This window comes from Monodelphis domestica, chromosome 5 (assembly GCF_027887165.1).
Source record: "Monodelphis domestica isolate mMonDom1 chromosome 5, mMonDom1.pri, whole genome shotgun sequence".
NCBI lineage: Eukaryota > Metazoa > Chordata > Mammalia > Didelphimorphia > Didelphidae > Monodelphis > Monodelphis domestica.
The window spans coordinates 94,381,064-94,395,832 of record NC_077231.1 but is presented as its reverse complement, the minus strand read 5'-3'; the positions used below and the strand labels follow the sequence as shown (position 1 = coordinate 94,395,832).

The following is a 14,769-nucleotide window of genomic DNA, read 5'->3' as shown; positions in this document are numbered from 1 at the left end:
GTATCTCTTGCACCTATTCTAGTTATATTAAGTACACAGAAGGTACTTAAATAAGCTTAAATGCCATTTTCACTTACATGTTAAAAAAAGGAATTACAAAAGGAGAGGCAGGTGATGTGGGCAAACTTTGAGATTTTAGCTGTTAACTCAATATGAATGCATTAAATGGCAGGTCCCTGGCCTTCCCTCTTCTCCCAGAAGGGACGAGGCATTCAGAGAACAGCAACCTTCAGAACAAAGGAAGAGATGGCAGCTCCCCTCTACCCGGCCCTTCAGGCTGGGTTTTCTTGGCGTCGTGTTCCCAGGTTAGAGCTCCTGCAGAGGAAAGTGACCCAGATGCTGATGGATCTTGACAGCATGCCATATGAGGAATGGGGAAAGGAGATTTAACCTGAAAAAGAGAATACTGGGAGGAACATAATGATTTTCTTCAAATATTTGTAGGGCTGCCATGCAGAAGAGGATTAGATTGATACTGGGTTGAACTGGATCCCGCTGGTAGTCAGGAGGTCAATTTCAGCTTGGTACAATCCAATGGGTCTCCATTTTCGAGAAGTCCTCCTTTTCTGTCAAATATTTTTGAGGATACAACAATCTCCAATATGCTTATGTATGCCAATTTATAAATTAAGACTGCGTACTACTGTACTATTAATTGTAATTATAAAATTTGCACAAAAATGGAAAGGATGGTGTGACCTTGGGCAAGTCACTTGTTCCAATTGCACAGCCTTTACCACTCTTCAGTCTTGGAACCTATACTTTGCATTGATTCTAAGACCAAAGGTGAGGGTTTAAATAAAAAGAAAGGAGATGAAGCTGGACTGTTTGACCCTAGAAGCAATAGAGCCCCTGGAGCTTATTGAGGGGATCGACGTGGTCATGGGGGAATGACCAGGCATTTTAGGAGAATCGCTTTGGCAGCTAAGTGGAGGATGGAGTGAGATGGAGGGGAACTAGAAGATTGCAATAGTCTAGAGAGACGATCAGGGTCTGAACTATGGCAATGATCATTAGAGTAGCGAAGGGGACTGAAGCGAGAGGATGGGAAGGGAGAATTGATCAAATTGTTGGCTGACTAGATGAGGTGACGGAGGGCGGCTTGATGACATTGGGGTTGAGAACCTGGGGGTTTGGAGGCTGTGGGGGCAATTGAAGAATTCTGGAGGAGAGGTGACTTGGGGGAAAAGACAATGTAATGAGAACCAAGACCCAGACTACAATCCAACTATCGAGTCATTGTCTCATCCAAAATTAAGGGGGGCTCACTTATTGATCGAGGCAAAACTCTCCAATAGTTATCTATTGCCGTCTTTCATAAGGTGATCTAGACAGAATTTTTCCATTACTATCTGCACTACTCCAATAGCTAACTTAGGTTTGATCAACATCAGGCTTAGGAAGGGGTGGGGGGAGTTTGCACATCAATGGCTGTCAGAGGGTGAGCTTGTATGGCAGTGATGGCAAACCTTTTTGAAGTCCAAGTTCCCAAACTGCAACCCTCACATCCCCTACCTTACTCTAGTCAGGGGAGGGAAGCAGCGCTCCCACTGGGCTGCTGGGCAGAGAGGTAGGTCCTGTGAGAAATGTTCTCAAACATGCCTGGAGAGGGGGAAGGAAGCAGTCCCTCTGGCATGTGTGCTATAGGTTCGTTCACCAACATGGTGGTAAGGGCAGGTGTGGTTGTGTTGGAGACAAGATCTACCTATACTTGGCCAGCAGGACAGAAGTATAGAACATATCACCTTGTAAAATGGGGGGCCCTGTGCATTAGAGGGGTTCAAGCTGGAATGCAAGCCCTTCTGCAGGAGGCTGTAGGTGGGATTCGGGGAGGTGGCAGCAGATAGGACTCCATGATCCCTTGCGGACCCTTCCAAGCTTAAGAACTTTTGGCTTTAGTGCACGAGTACGGACTATAGTTATCCATAAAGAAAAACACCAACGGCCAAGCTGAATCAACCCCAGTATTTTATTTGATTTAAAGTTTTAAAAGGCAGTGGTTAAGCACATTATCTATATATGTATAAAAAGAAAACCAAACTCCATTTGACTTGATCTAAGCAGGCCTCTCATTCTATGACATGATTCATTTTCTACCCTTCAGTCCTAAAATCCCGACACTAAAAATAAAAATGAACATCCCTAATAAAATTAGCAGTAACCAACAACTGTGTGGTCTTATTCTTTTTGTTTTTTAAATATATAAAGTTACCATTAACAACCTGATTATGTACGGTAATGAATGGATCTCTAGACACATAGACACACAGAGGTGGCCCCCAACCGACAAAGATACCATGTAGACCCCGGCCCTTGGCTTCCTCAGTCCCCGAAGTCGGTCTCTTACCCGCCCCACCCCCTTGAGCAGTTGTCATTGCCAGAGACCCCCGCCCTGCAGCCTCCTGATTTGGAACTCAGAATGCACATTCCCCATAGGGGCAATACTATAGATCTCAGCTAGAAACTATTCTATGATTATGTACAATACATCAGGGACACTGTAGGTTAAATAGATTTGGGGGATTAAATAGGGGTTTTTTTAGGCTGATGGAGGAACCTAACCACCATGCATAATGACCAGGCTATGGGAAATTGCATTCTGAGTTACAAACAAAGGGCTTAGAGGAGAATGCACGCTGGGGGCTGTGTCTGTGTGCAAGCTGCGTGCATGTGTGTATACATATATTCATATGATAAGATTTAAATAGAATTGAGACTTGATAAGTGGTGAGATGGGACTGGGGTCATGGAGCAGTTTCTCTGGCTTCGCCTAGTCAGTCATGATCTAACACATGTAACATGATTCAGTCATCTGATGCCATCTTCCAGAGGAGCATGGGAGGTGGAAGGGGGCACTTGTCCAACCGCATGGATGGACGCCACCATCTTTTTTTTTTTTAACTAGGGGGTGTCAGCAGACTGAATGTCCTGGGGCAGCCGTCAGTCCCAGCCTGATGAAACACAATGACTTTTTTTGTCCCTAAACATCAACCCCCACCCCCACCCCCACCCCCACCCCTACCAGCCCCTGGGAAAGCTGCCCTCCATTGACATTCAGTCCCCAAGCCTCAGTTTCAATATTGCAAATTCCCCCAGAATCATCCCTTTTAGTATCCCAACGCTGAAGAAGTAAACCAGTTAATGTGCTTCCAGCCAAAGCAAGGGCCTAGATGTTGGAGAGAAAAGATTCCCCCTGGGGCTACAGAGAAAGATGCTGATAAAAGCGATATTGAGAGTGAAGCAGGTGATTCTTTCAGTCTGAGTCAGAGCAGTCCTCCTCAGTGACGTGGTACTGGCAAAGGGTTTCCTCCAAAGGAGCCATTGTTCCATCTGGCCTCACACCCATTGGTTTAATCACCTCCTCTCTGGAAGAAGGAAAGAAAAGAAAGAGGGGGAAAAAGCATTCACCAGCATCTCCTGCTTGCTTTCGCGTGGGCGCACACCCATACACGCACCCCCCCCCCCAAATCCACATCCTTTCAAAAAAGAAAAAATCTTTAAAACCAAAGTGTTTCCTGAAGCTCTCTCTGTGTGTTTGGAACAAGAAAGATGAAAGGGGAGCTGGAAGGGGGGGAAAGGGGAGGGAGATAAAAGGCTTCATTCACAGAGGCCAAACCTCCTAAGCCAATTAAGAGGCATGAAAAGTCAGGGCCTAAATGGGCTCTGGACAAGGGGCAGGTCTCTTCTATTTGGAGTAAAAAGCCATCTCCATTTTCCCTTTTGTCGTTGTTTTGTTTCAGGGTAGGGGAAAAGGTGGGGGGGTGGGGAGAGCGCTCTTAAAAGTTTCACCTGTCCCTCAAGAACCAAGCACACCATTAAGTGGGGGCAATAGAAACATTTATTCATTCAGTGAGATACATCAGCATTTCCCTCTGTCCAGCCTCTTGTGGTGCTGAAGTACCTGTTGAATTAGCCCCCTTTCCCCTGCTTACTGGGTCTTTTCACCCTCCTCCTCCTTTTTTTTTCCTCCTTTAAACAAGATTGCTTTTATTTGTGGCAGTTTAATTATGGGATTGACAGCCATTTTAATCTCTTCAAAGCTCCCCAGTGGCCTCTTCAGGGCTAATCCAATTATATCTACTCCACAAGTTACAGCCTCATCTAAAGATGATTAATTATTGATTAAGCCAATCAAAAAGTATTAGGAAAGATTTATTTAATCCCTTCATATACTCTTATTTATTACACGGAGATTATGGCAAAGAGAGTGCTGAGCTAACCAATTCAGATTCTTTCTCTACTTAGAAAATCAGTAGCATTTCCTACAATTCCCTTCAAATGCCTGAAAGCTGCTGAACACCCAGCCAAAAACCCCAAATCCCAAACCAACCCAAAAAACCAATCAACCAAAAAACCCCAAACCATGTTTATAACCAGGAACTGCATGGTAGCGGCTGAAATGAGGAGGAAAGATTTAGAATGGAAAGGAAGGAACCTCGCAAGAAGCTTCCCTTGGCCCAATCGTGCTTGTCTTGAGATTGGACAAGAGGAAGGTTCCCACTTGGCTAAGCACTGGCTGGTGGAATGATGTGGTGCAGACACAGCAGGAGCCCAGTCCATCATCAAGTTACCCCCTGCTTGTCAGCTGTCAGCTACCCCAACAGAAATGTCACAAGGCCCAGAGGCTGACTCTATAAATCTGAAAAGCAACTTGACCAATAGCGAAGTCCAGCTAGGTTAGAGGCTCTGACCACATGGGACATTTTAACAACTGCTCAAAACAAGATTCCCGGGGGAGGCAGAGGGACTAGGCAGGAGATGATTAAGGGGGGAGCAAGACGGGACGAGTGCGTCCTAGATCTGGTCTAGTGAGCATTCTTGTTCCGACACTACACTTGATCTTAGCTAAAAGGCCAAGAAGCGATGGACATTCTTATTCAGGGTTTGGCGAGTCTGAAAAGATTTCCCTTTATTCATCCTTGTGGCCACTCATCCACTCTGCCACAGCCAACTGGCGGCCATCCTCTTCTGGCTGCTTCCTCTTCTCTGGGTTCTCAAGATCCTGTTCTGTTTTCCTCGTTGGACTGATCTTTCTCGGGCTCTTTGGAGAATCGCTCTTTCTCTGTACAAGCGTGCCCAAGCACTGTCATGGGCCTTCTCTTCTCACTGCGCTCTCTGAGGGCTACTCTCAGCTTCCATGGAGTCCACTATTAGCTGCGCTGGTGACTCCCAAGCTCCTAAACGCCACTCCTGCGTCTCCAACGATCAGATCAGGGAGGCAGCTCTCCTTCAAAGTCCCAGAGGCACTTCAAACCCAACACACCTAAAATAAAGTTCTTTATTCCCCTTCTTCCAAATGTCCCTATTTCTTTCAAGGGCACCCCCATTCTTCTAGCACTCAGATGCATCCTTTCTTCTCTATTCCCTCTCGGGTGTCTCTTCCACCAAATCCAATCTGTTCTGCTTTCCTCAACATTTCCCCCACACCCATCTCTCCACAGCAAACTGTGACCATCCTAGTTCAGGCCTTCATTGCCTCTGGACTGGACTACTGCAATAGCCTGCCAGCTGGTATCACGGCCTTGTCTTTTCCTATCCCATTTCCTACTCTGTGCTTCCACCAAAGCAACAGGAGCAAGGTGGTGCAGCAGATAATGTGCTGGAACCAGAGTCTAGAAGGCCCAAATTAAAATCATGCCTCACACATACTAGATGTGCGACTGTGAACAAGTTACTTTACTCCACTTGCCTCAGTTCCTCATCTGTAAAATGGGGATAAAAATAGCATCTGCTTCCCATAATTGCCATGAGGTTAACAGATATTTGTAAAATGTTTTACAAATTTTAAATTGCCAAATAAATGCTATAGCTAATACTATTTCCTAAAAGTACTTGTCTGCCCTCTTGCCTCTAGGATAACTACAACTCTTCCATCTGGTATTGGGCATCCTTTCCAATATGGCTCCAGACGAGCTTTCCACAGCCTGACTTTGCACGACTTCCCGCCCCTCTCATTCTAGACTCCAACCAACCTGGCAAATTCCTTGGAGGAAGCAAGTGGTACTTGCTCCCTATCCCCTACCACACACAGGTGCTTGTGCTGGGGCTGGGTCTCCCCTCCTTCTCTTGGAATCTCTTAAGTGCCATCTCTTTGGAGAGGCCTTCTTATTCCTCAAGTCGTCCCCTTCTTTGAAGAGCATTCTTTCTGCACACAAAGGCATGTGACGTGTAGTGGCTGGTCTCAAAAGCAACGAAGTGATGGGATCATGGCCCACCTTTGACACATACTGGCTGTGATGCTGGGCAAGTCACTTCACTGCTCATCGATGAAGGCAGCTGAGACTATAAATTGTAGAACAGGTGCCAACCTAGATTGGCCAATTCCCTTGCCAAGGAAACTGCAGGTCTAACCCCTATCATTCTCCCATATTTGTTCACCCGTGAGCAGGATAGATGCCTCCCTAGTAAAATGTAAGCTTCTTGGGGACAGGAACTGCCTTCCTCTTGGATTTATATTCCTAGCACCTGGCACACAGAAGGTACTTGATCGTCACTGTTTGGTGAATAATGGAACTGCACAGTGATTAGGCAGGAATACGGATTTGCTTTGTGGCACACTAAAAGTCCAGGTACTTAAGCCCGGGTTCCTTCATCAGAACAGGCAGATCCCCAGGAATTGGACCTGGGTTCAAATCGGATCTCAGATATTTTCTAGTTGCATGACCTGGCCAAGTCACTCTTCTGCCTTGGAATTGATACTTAGTACTAGACTGAAGGTCGGGGTTTTAAAAATAAAGAATTCTGCCTATTGGATGACATTCACATGAAGAACAGTCACGTCCTCTCACAGCTGATGATGGTGGGGGCTTGCTCGAGACCAACCCCTCCCACATTGTGAGCATCGGGGCAAGCAAGCATAAGAAACACATTATGGGCAAGGGGCGTCTGACAAGGCTAAATCGCTACTGAGAATACAGCAAAATTTATTCTCATGATTAAGATCTCCACATATTGATAACTGTCTCATCCAATCAATAACTTGCAAGCAAAGTTAAGGGAAGAGCTCTCCCAAGGCCTCCCTTTTATGAATTAATCACAAAGGAAATGCCTGCCATTTGGGTGCTCATTCCTTGAGCTTCCCTCACCTGGCCAGGGGACACAGGAACCAGAGAATGGGATAGAAATGCACAACTGTTCGTATCGTTAGACGGTGTCCTTGACCAGGCTTGGCTGACCGCCTTGGAGGAGAGAAGCCATGGGATCATGGGCTTAAAGCTGGAAGAAACCTTGGAGGCCGTCTAGTCCAACTCTCATTTTACAGAAGAGGAAACGGAGGCAGAGAAGGAAAGGAACATATCCCAAATGGCATCTGAGTTATAAGCGGCAGAGCCAGGGTTGAGCTACTCGTTCCAAAAATCTCTTCTCAGGAATCCTCAGAAAAGTCCAAGAAATGTATTCCTAGCAATCCAGGGCAGGGGAAAAAAGGGACACCTCTTCCATGCTCGTTTTCTGCCCTCAGATTTTGAGATACTTTCCCTTAAGCAACCTTGCCTTTTTAAAAACCCTTACTTTTGGTCTTAGTAACAACTCTAAGATAGAAGGGGCAAGCAACTGGGGTTAAATGACTTGCCTAGGGCCACACAGTTAGGAAGTGTCTGAGGTAAAATCTTAACCCAAGTCCTCTCGACTCCAGGCCTGGCTACTCACTGAACCATCTACCTACCACCCCTTCTCGAGCATCTTCTCCCTAGCCTCGAAGGCCTCTAAGGTCCCCTCCAGCTCTACAGCTACGATCTTGGGATTCTTAGGTCTGATGAGCCCCAGAATTTCTGCCAATCCCGACATTTGGTCTTGAGATCAATGAGAAAGCGGAAGTCATCATCTGGCTGCCATCCATCCAAACCGATTTTAACTTGTAATCATTTCGGTATAAATCAACAGGAGCACGCTGGCTCATCTCGTGCAGATGTGGGGCCCCCCTTTGTTCATCCCAGATCCCGTCCAACAGACAGGCCAGCATCGTGCTTCGCAAACACCTTACTTGACCCAGAGCCAGAGAACAACCTTGCCTGCGGCCCATGTTTTCTGCACCACAAACAAAACAGTCGATTCAAGCACACTTGTTAGAAAACAGGCCACAATGAAGTGGCTGGTAATAGGCATTCCTGGTCCTCACTTGCAGGTCTCCTGAGAGTCCCCTTCGAATTTACCTATCGAAGGCCGAGCTTCTTGCTGGCCATTTAGCTTGATAACGACTCCAAACCGGCTCCCTCGTTTTCAAGGGGGGCTCCTTTCTTGTCTGCACCGTGAACGCCCGGGCAGGATCAACACACAGACTTAATGATGGGGCCATAACGAGCCGGCAGTCATGCAAACACCAGCCTGGGCTTTTGACAAAGAAGCATGTTAGAGACCTATTCACCTCCCTCTAATTGACTGCCGAAGAATAGTTCCGATCCTTTTATGTAACATGATTTTGTTCTATGATTAGAAAAGAAGAAAAGAGAAGGGGTGGGGAGTGGAGGGAGAGAAAACTCCCCGGCACCATCGCTTCCTTCAATCGCCCCCTGATTAATTCTGTGTTTTTAATGAGCAGGGTTGCTATTTAGCCAGGTTCGGTTACATCCTTGTTTTGTTGACTTCTGTTCAATGTCTAACAAAACCTGAGGTGGGATAATTGGGAATCATTTCATTGGCAATGGGATTCTTGCTATTAATATAAGGTTGGCTTGGAAAAAGAGCTCTGACATTTTTAAATTAGGCATTTAATATTTAATTCTTCCTAGCATTTGTAAGACGGGAAGTTAGTATATAAATAAAACATTTTAATTAATGCCGAGCTTCTTTTCAACAACGTCCCATAAAAAAATGAGGCCTCCATTGAATCCAGAAGGAACAGTGTTGTCTATGCTTTGGTTGAAATATGCTCAGGCTTGAGAATGATGAGCTTATTCTGAGAATTGAGTCCGGGGGCCATTTAAAAAATGAGGACTGAAATACGCACATTTACAGAATCACAGGAATACCTTTACCAACCTCTGAGGAATGATGCTACTGGCAACAGCTGGGATGCTGCTTTTCAGTTCCCATCTAGAAATTAAAGAGACTTTGTGACCAATTCATATTTTCTAAAGTCCAACAATCTGTAAAGTACGGTGTTAAGGCAGCTAGTTGGGCCTGGGTGCCACAACATGGTTTTCTAATCAAATCTAATATACATGTATTGAGTGCCTATTATGTACATGTCACTGTGCTAGGAACATGAAACCAAAATCAAAATGGTGCCTGTCCTCAAGAAGCTGACCTTCTGTAGAGGATATAAAACGCCAACAGAACCATCTACTTGGGTGAAAATTCCATCTCAGATGCTCAGTAGTTGGGGGACCCTGGACAAGTTATTCATTGGCCCTCTGTGCACTTCAGTTTTCTCTTCTATAAAATGAGGAGGTTAGACATGAATTCTCCCAGGGTTCTTTCTGGTTCTAAATAGATGACCCTGCCATCTAGAAGGGAAGAGCACTAAGAGTCAAAGAGATCAGGAGAAACTTCTAATGGCTGTGGTCCTCAAGGAAAGATGCTAAGACCAGGGGGTAGGAGAGGGAAAGAGAAGGAGGAGAGAAACCAGTAGCTCCCACTGGCATGCATGGACATTTTCACAGAAGACTTTAAGTTCCAGACTAGCTTCCCTTCCCAGGCTTCAAGTCTCTTCTCTTTCTTGACCATTACTTATCATGGCTTTTAGGAATTCAAATGATCCTTCAAACGTTGACCTTTGTCTTCTTCTTCCTTCTACAGTGGAAAGAGGTGCTACATACTCATGGTGATTTGTCCCACTACAAACCAAGGACACATTTTTTCTCAAGGAGCTGCTGAAGCCATTGTCAGTTCTGCTTTCAGAGGCTGGGAATCTCCATCTGCAGCCAGACTGGTCCTCAGGTGTCAGACACACCATCTGTTGCCTGGCCTCTATTTGAGAGCACACCAGCTTAGTGGGGCTGGTCACCCATTGCACAACTGTCAATGCCTTTCCAGAACCCAGAATCGCTGCCACATGAAGCCTCGATTCTTTGAGTTTGGGTCTCCCTGGAGCTTGGCTCTACACCCTGGGAAGTGAAGAGAGGAATGCAAATACATGCTCAGAGGGAGGTGGGGATACAGAAATGGCTGATGTAACGACATCGATATAACATGAAAAAACAAAAGGGAAAAAATTAAAATCAGCATACCCGTTGGCACCTGGGAATAAGGCAATGGCAGTACTGACCACACTCTTACCCTGATGAGGGAGACTTAGGAGATGAAGAAGGAAAGCAACCAAGTGAGCAAATATCCAGCGCAGATTATCTCCTTTGAAGTTTCTCTACTGCTGAGAGAGCTCTTCCAGTTGAAGAAATCAGAAGCTCATGGCAGCCAGGGAATGCATCGTGGTGGGTGGCACAAAGGGTCCAGGGCACCCAACTTACTGAACTCCAACAACATAGGGTTGGCAGAGACCTTCAAGGTCATCCCATCCAAACCCCTCATTTGACATACAAACAAGGAATGCCTAAAATCACACAGGGAGTAGTGGCAGGGCCAGAACCAGAGGCCCAGGCTTCCAGATTATTATTCCAACACCCTTTCCACCGCACACAATGTCTCAGGGACCCCGGAGATCATCTAGTCCAATTCCCTCATTTTGCAGAGGAGGAAATTTAGAGACCTCTAGTTGGTAGAAATCAATAGCTAAACCAACAAGTCTTTACTAAATACCTACTAGGTGCCAGGCACTGTGTAGGTGGTGAGGATACAGAGATAAAGAATGAGGCAATTCCTATTCTCCAAGCTCACATTCTAAAAGGAAATTATATATTACAAACTAATGACATGCAAAGACCAATTCCCTCTCAAACTAATTCTCCTTCCCAAGCAATCTTCATATCTAAGAAAATTACTCAGCCTATCACTAGCTTTCTCTTTAAAATCTAACTCTGAATTTTTAAAAGTTGCTATAAATATTGTAATCCTTTCTATTATTTTCATCTAAATAAGTTTTTACGGTGAACTTTAAACATATCAAGTAACATGTTTTCATATACAGAAGAGAAAAAAGAGGATTGCCAATGAAACCATGAATCAAATTGCAAGGGCCAGCACTAATCCTGTGTTTCCTCCTTGTCTGTGTTCTTTTTTGAAGTCCCTCAAGGCTCACTTTACAATCTCACATTCTCCTGGCCTGATTTGATGTCATTTGCTGTAATAATTCTGGTCTAGAAGCTCTCCTCTCTAGAATGGATTCCGTTAAGTAAAGAATGTTTAAACCCACTAGATGGATGGGGGGTGGGTGGGGAGGAGGGGGCGTTTCTACATGCACCTGAGAAGTGTTTGCTGCCCCATCTTTGAGTCTGAACATGGTCACAGAGTTGGAAACTGAACCTCAGAAAGATGGAGAAACTTGCCCAAAGTTCCCACAGCTAGTCAGTGTCAGAGCTGGGATACGAACCCAGGCCGTCAGAGTCCAGCGTGATATAGTGCAGAGAGCATCTGTTTTCAACAGAAAGGATAGATTTTACTGAAAGAATAAAATGCTGAAGATCAACCCATACAACCCTCAATAAGTCCTTGACCCGCATGTAAGGAGGAGGGGAGTTTCTGCAGGAATTGGGGGATGGCAGGGAGGGGGGCGTCATTGTCAACGGAGGAAGTTGCCCCCAAACATTACAAGGTGCCTGGCAGAAGAGCTCCAGGAGATGACAGGGTCAGGATGGAGGCAAGCAGGGACGGGAAGCCAATAAATCTCTGTTGGTGGGGATGGTGGGCATTTTGGAACGAAGATTTTGACAGTACAATGTGTTAATGAGTCCACCTTGACTTAACTTTGTGGCTCCTCTAGTTCCCAGGACAGTGTTCTGCACACAGAAGGTGCCTCGTAAATGTCTGTCCTGTTTGGTTCATTTTAATACAATGATTGAAGCATTTATTAAGTGCCTGCTGTGTCCTAGGCACTGTGCCATACACTAGGGCTACAAAGGCCAAATTAAAACAGTCCCTGCCTTTGAGGAGCCTACATTCTACTGGGCTAAAAGCATTTATGTGTAAGGCCCTGGGATTGACACCTCTGATGGGCATACAACATGCACTTACCCAAAATGAAGGCAAAAACAGAGGGGAAAAGGACTATGTGGGGGACAGTTATTATTGCCAGGCCAAATGGTGACCCCTGGCTGGGATGATAAAATGGCACAGCACTTTCAAGATGAAAAAGAGAGAGGGTAAAAAGAAAACACTTAAAAGAGACCCTCAGAAAGGCCAATGGCTTTCCTTTTGGTTCATTTACTTTGGAAGCCCATTGGTCTCACCATTTTTTTTCCTGTAGGAGGTGGACAGGAAGCAGAGTTAAGGGTTGTGGTCAAAGCAAATACAATTAGATTAGCCACACTGGCTTTGCTGTCATCCCACATCAACCTTGTTCCTGATCAAGCTGTAGGTGGCCTTTTAATCGCTTGGCTTTGGAAAGGGCAAGAGTTATTGAGACAGAAGGCCTCCCCTCCCTTTTGTACCTGGACCATCTTAGCTAAGAGAGAAAGCACCTAATGACTTGGTTTGTTGGTGTCTTCTCCTTCAGGCCTTGAGATGGTAAACAGAGTGACTGCAAATCTGTCTAATAAGAGACACGCACGGCAAGGATCAAAGGAGCCATTCATTGGATAAGAGTCTGTAGGCAGAGAAATAGTTTCCCCTTCCCTCCACAAAGAAAACTTATGAGGGCTTTTGGATCTCCAACCTGCCTAGAATGTTTTTATAGGGGAACACCATGATCTCCAACTTGGGGGATTAGCCCATTAATATCCATTAATTCATGGGGTATGTGGCATTCTTGGTGTGATGAGATTTACAGAGTACATGCTAGATCACTGGCTTTCAGGCGTGCCCAGCCCCTCTGCCTTGCCTGACTCCCTATGTCTTAAGATTGATTACCTTGGCACCCAGAAAGTTATGAGAATGGCTAACTTGCAAGGGGAGGGAGGTAAACACGGGCCTTGCTTTCTGCAACATCTTGGGAACTCAGTGGAGGAGGAGACTAAAGCGTCATGAGGGCAGCATCTAGACCTAGGAAGAAAGGCACTATTGCTTATTGCCAACTTTTGCTCTTTCCAGCTTGGAGTCTCCAATCTTTAAACAAGAGGCAGGATCGATAATTCTCTTTGTGCAGAGTCCACAGGAGTTCCGTGGCCATCTTTTTGATCAGTGCTTTAGGAAATACTCAGTGTCCCTGGAAGGCACAACATCCCAGTGAAATCCAACCTTTCTCTGCCTCCCTTTTCCCATCTAGAAAACCAAGATGGCAGTAGCTGGCTCAAAGGGCCAACCTGCTCTAATAGGCCAATGAAAGTAATGAGGATGTCATCAGAACACCTTGGGAGAAAGACACCAGAGTTCAACAGTCAGGGGGCTGCTGATTAGGTAGCAGAAACTCCATTCTACTCAAGCTTGAAATCATTTCTCTATAGCTATACTTGCATTCAGAGCACCAACACTGAAGACCTCTAAACCTAAGGAATACAGCAGAAACTAGCTCCTTGGTGATCTTTCCAAACAATATCCCCTGTAGTTGATCCCACTGTGTGCATGATTATTCCTGGGTTGTTTTTCCCATTGTTCATCTTTTTAGTTCTGAGGGCAACTGATGAATAACTACTCAAAACAGACTCTATATGGATCCTGTGATGAGCCATCAGAGAGTCGGTACACTAGTACTAACCTCTAGGTCACTTCTACCTTTATGTCCCCAACTTTATAGGACCCACCAAGTGATGATGCCTGTGTCCTGGTTCCCACGGGGTGTTCTGAGTTGCAGCACTCTCAGGGCCACTGACTCCATGAATAACCTTATCTGAAATCTCAACCTCATGATGACTCTGGATCCTTCAAGGCTCAGCTCCCCCAGCATAGCCTCTAGAAGGTCCTATGCTAAGGTGCCAAGGCATTGAGTCATAAGCAGGTGACTGTGTGTCTGACACTGGCAGACCAGATTCACTAAGGTGGGAGAAAGTCATCACCAGAAAGCTGTCCACCAGGTCATGGATTTCTTTGGCCACAGCAACTCACAAAAGCTATTTACTAAAGCACAGAAAAGTTGAAATCTGTACAAGTGGAGAAAATGCTGATAAACCCAGAGATCCCTGAAGTATTTAGAGTTAGTATCCTCTAAGGAAGATCCTTTAGTGGTCATAGTCTCAACATCAGATGTAAAAAATGAAAATTAAATGTTATGATTGGAGGGGGGGGAGGGGAACTACTAATTATTAGCAAAAGCATTGGCTCCAACGTTGGCTACTTCTGAAAACTGACAGGCTCAGATCAGTGAATGCTCCATTAAGCCAGTGGCCACCTTCACACATCAAATAAAAGTGGCAAGAAGGTATATCCACTATAGGCAGGGAATGGGAAGCCTTGTCCAATTTCATTAGTTATTTGGGCTCTCTCCCTCTTTTTCCAATGGTTGTGTAAATCAGGGGTTTTTAATATGGGTGGGGGGCTCAGAGGGAATCAGTGAGTTAGCATGGGGAAAAAATGACCTCTTTATTTCAACATCATTGGTTATATTCCTTTGCGTTTTATTTTATGCATTGAAAAACATGGTTCTGAGAAGAGGTCCTTAAGTCTCCACAGACTGACTACCCAAGAGGTTCAGGACCTAAAAAAAGGTTAAGAACTCTAGGTTTCTGATCATCTATTTATGTATGTTGTATCCATGATGTAGAATGTAAGCACCTTGAGGGCAGGGGCTGGTTTTTTTTCCCCCACTTTTAAAAAATAAACCCAATGCACAGCAGGGGCTTAATAAAT

General features: G+C 45.3%; 1 protein-coding gene across 3 annotated transcripts in view; it reads right to left on the bottom strand.

The window, feature by feature from the left end:
* Positions 1-1,951: 1,951 nt before the first annotated feature.
* RIC8B (RIC8 guanine nucleotide exchange factor B) overlaps positions 1,952-14,769 on the bottom strand; it is a 91,959-nt gene continuing 79,141 nt past the window's right edge. The window contains exons 10-11 of one of the 3 annotated variants that reach the window (XM_007503366.3): positions 11,423-11,463; positions 1,952-3,365 (exon numbers count right to left, since the gene is read on the bottom strand). In XM_007503366.3, coding sequence (XP_007503428.1) covers positions 3,355-3,365; positions 11,423-11,463 — 52 coding nt within the window. In that variant the 3' untranslated portion in view covers positions 1,952-3,354. Of the gene's footprint in view, positions 3,366-11,378; positions 11,464-14,769 lie in introns of those variants that run through there. The other 2 variants (XM_007503364.3, XM_007503365.3) reach the window with 2 other exon arrangements.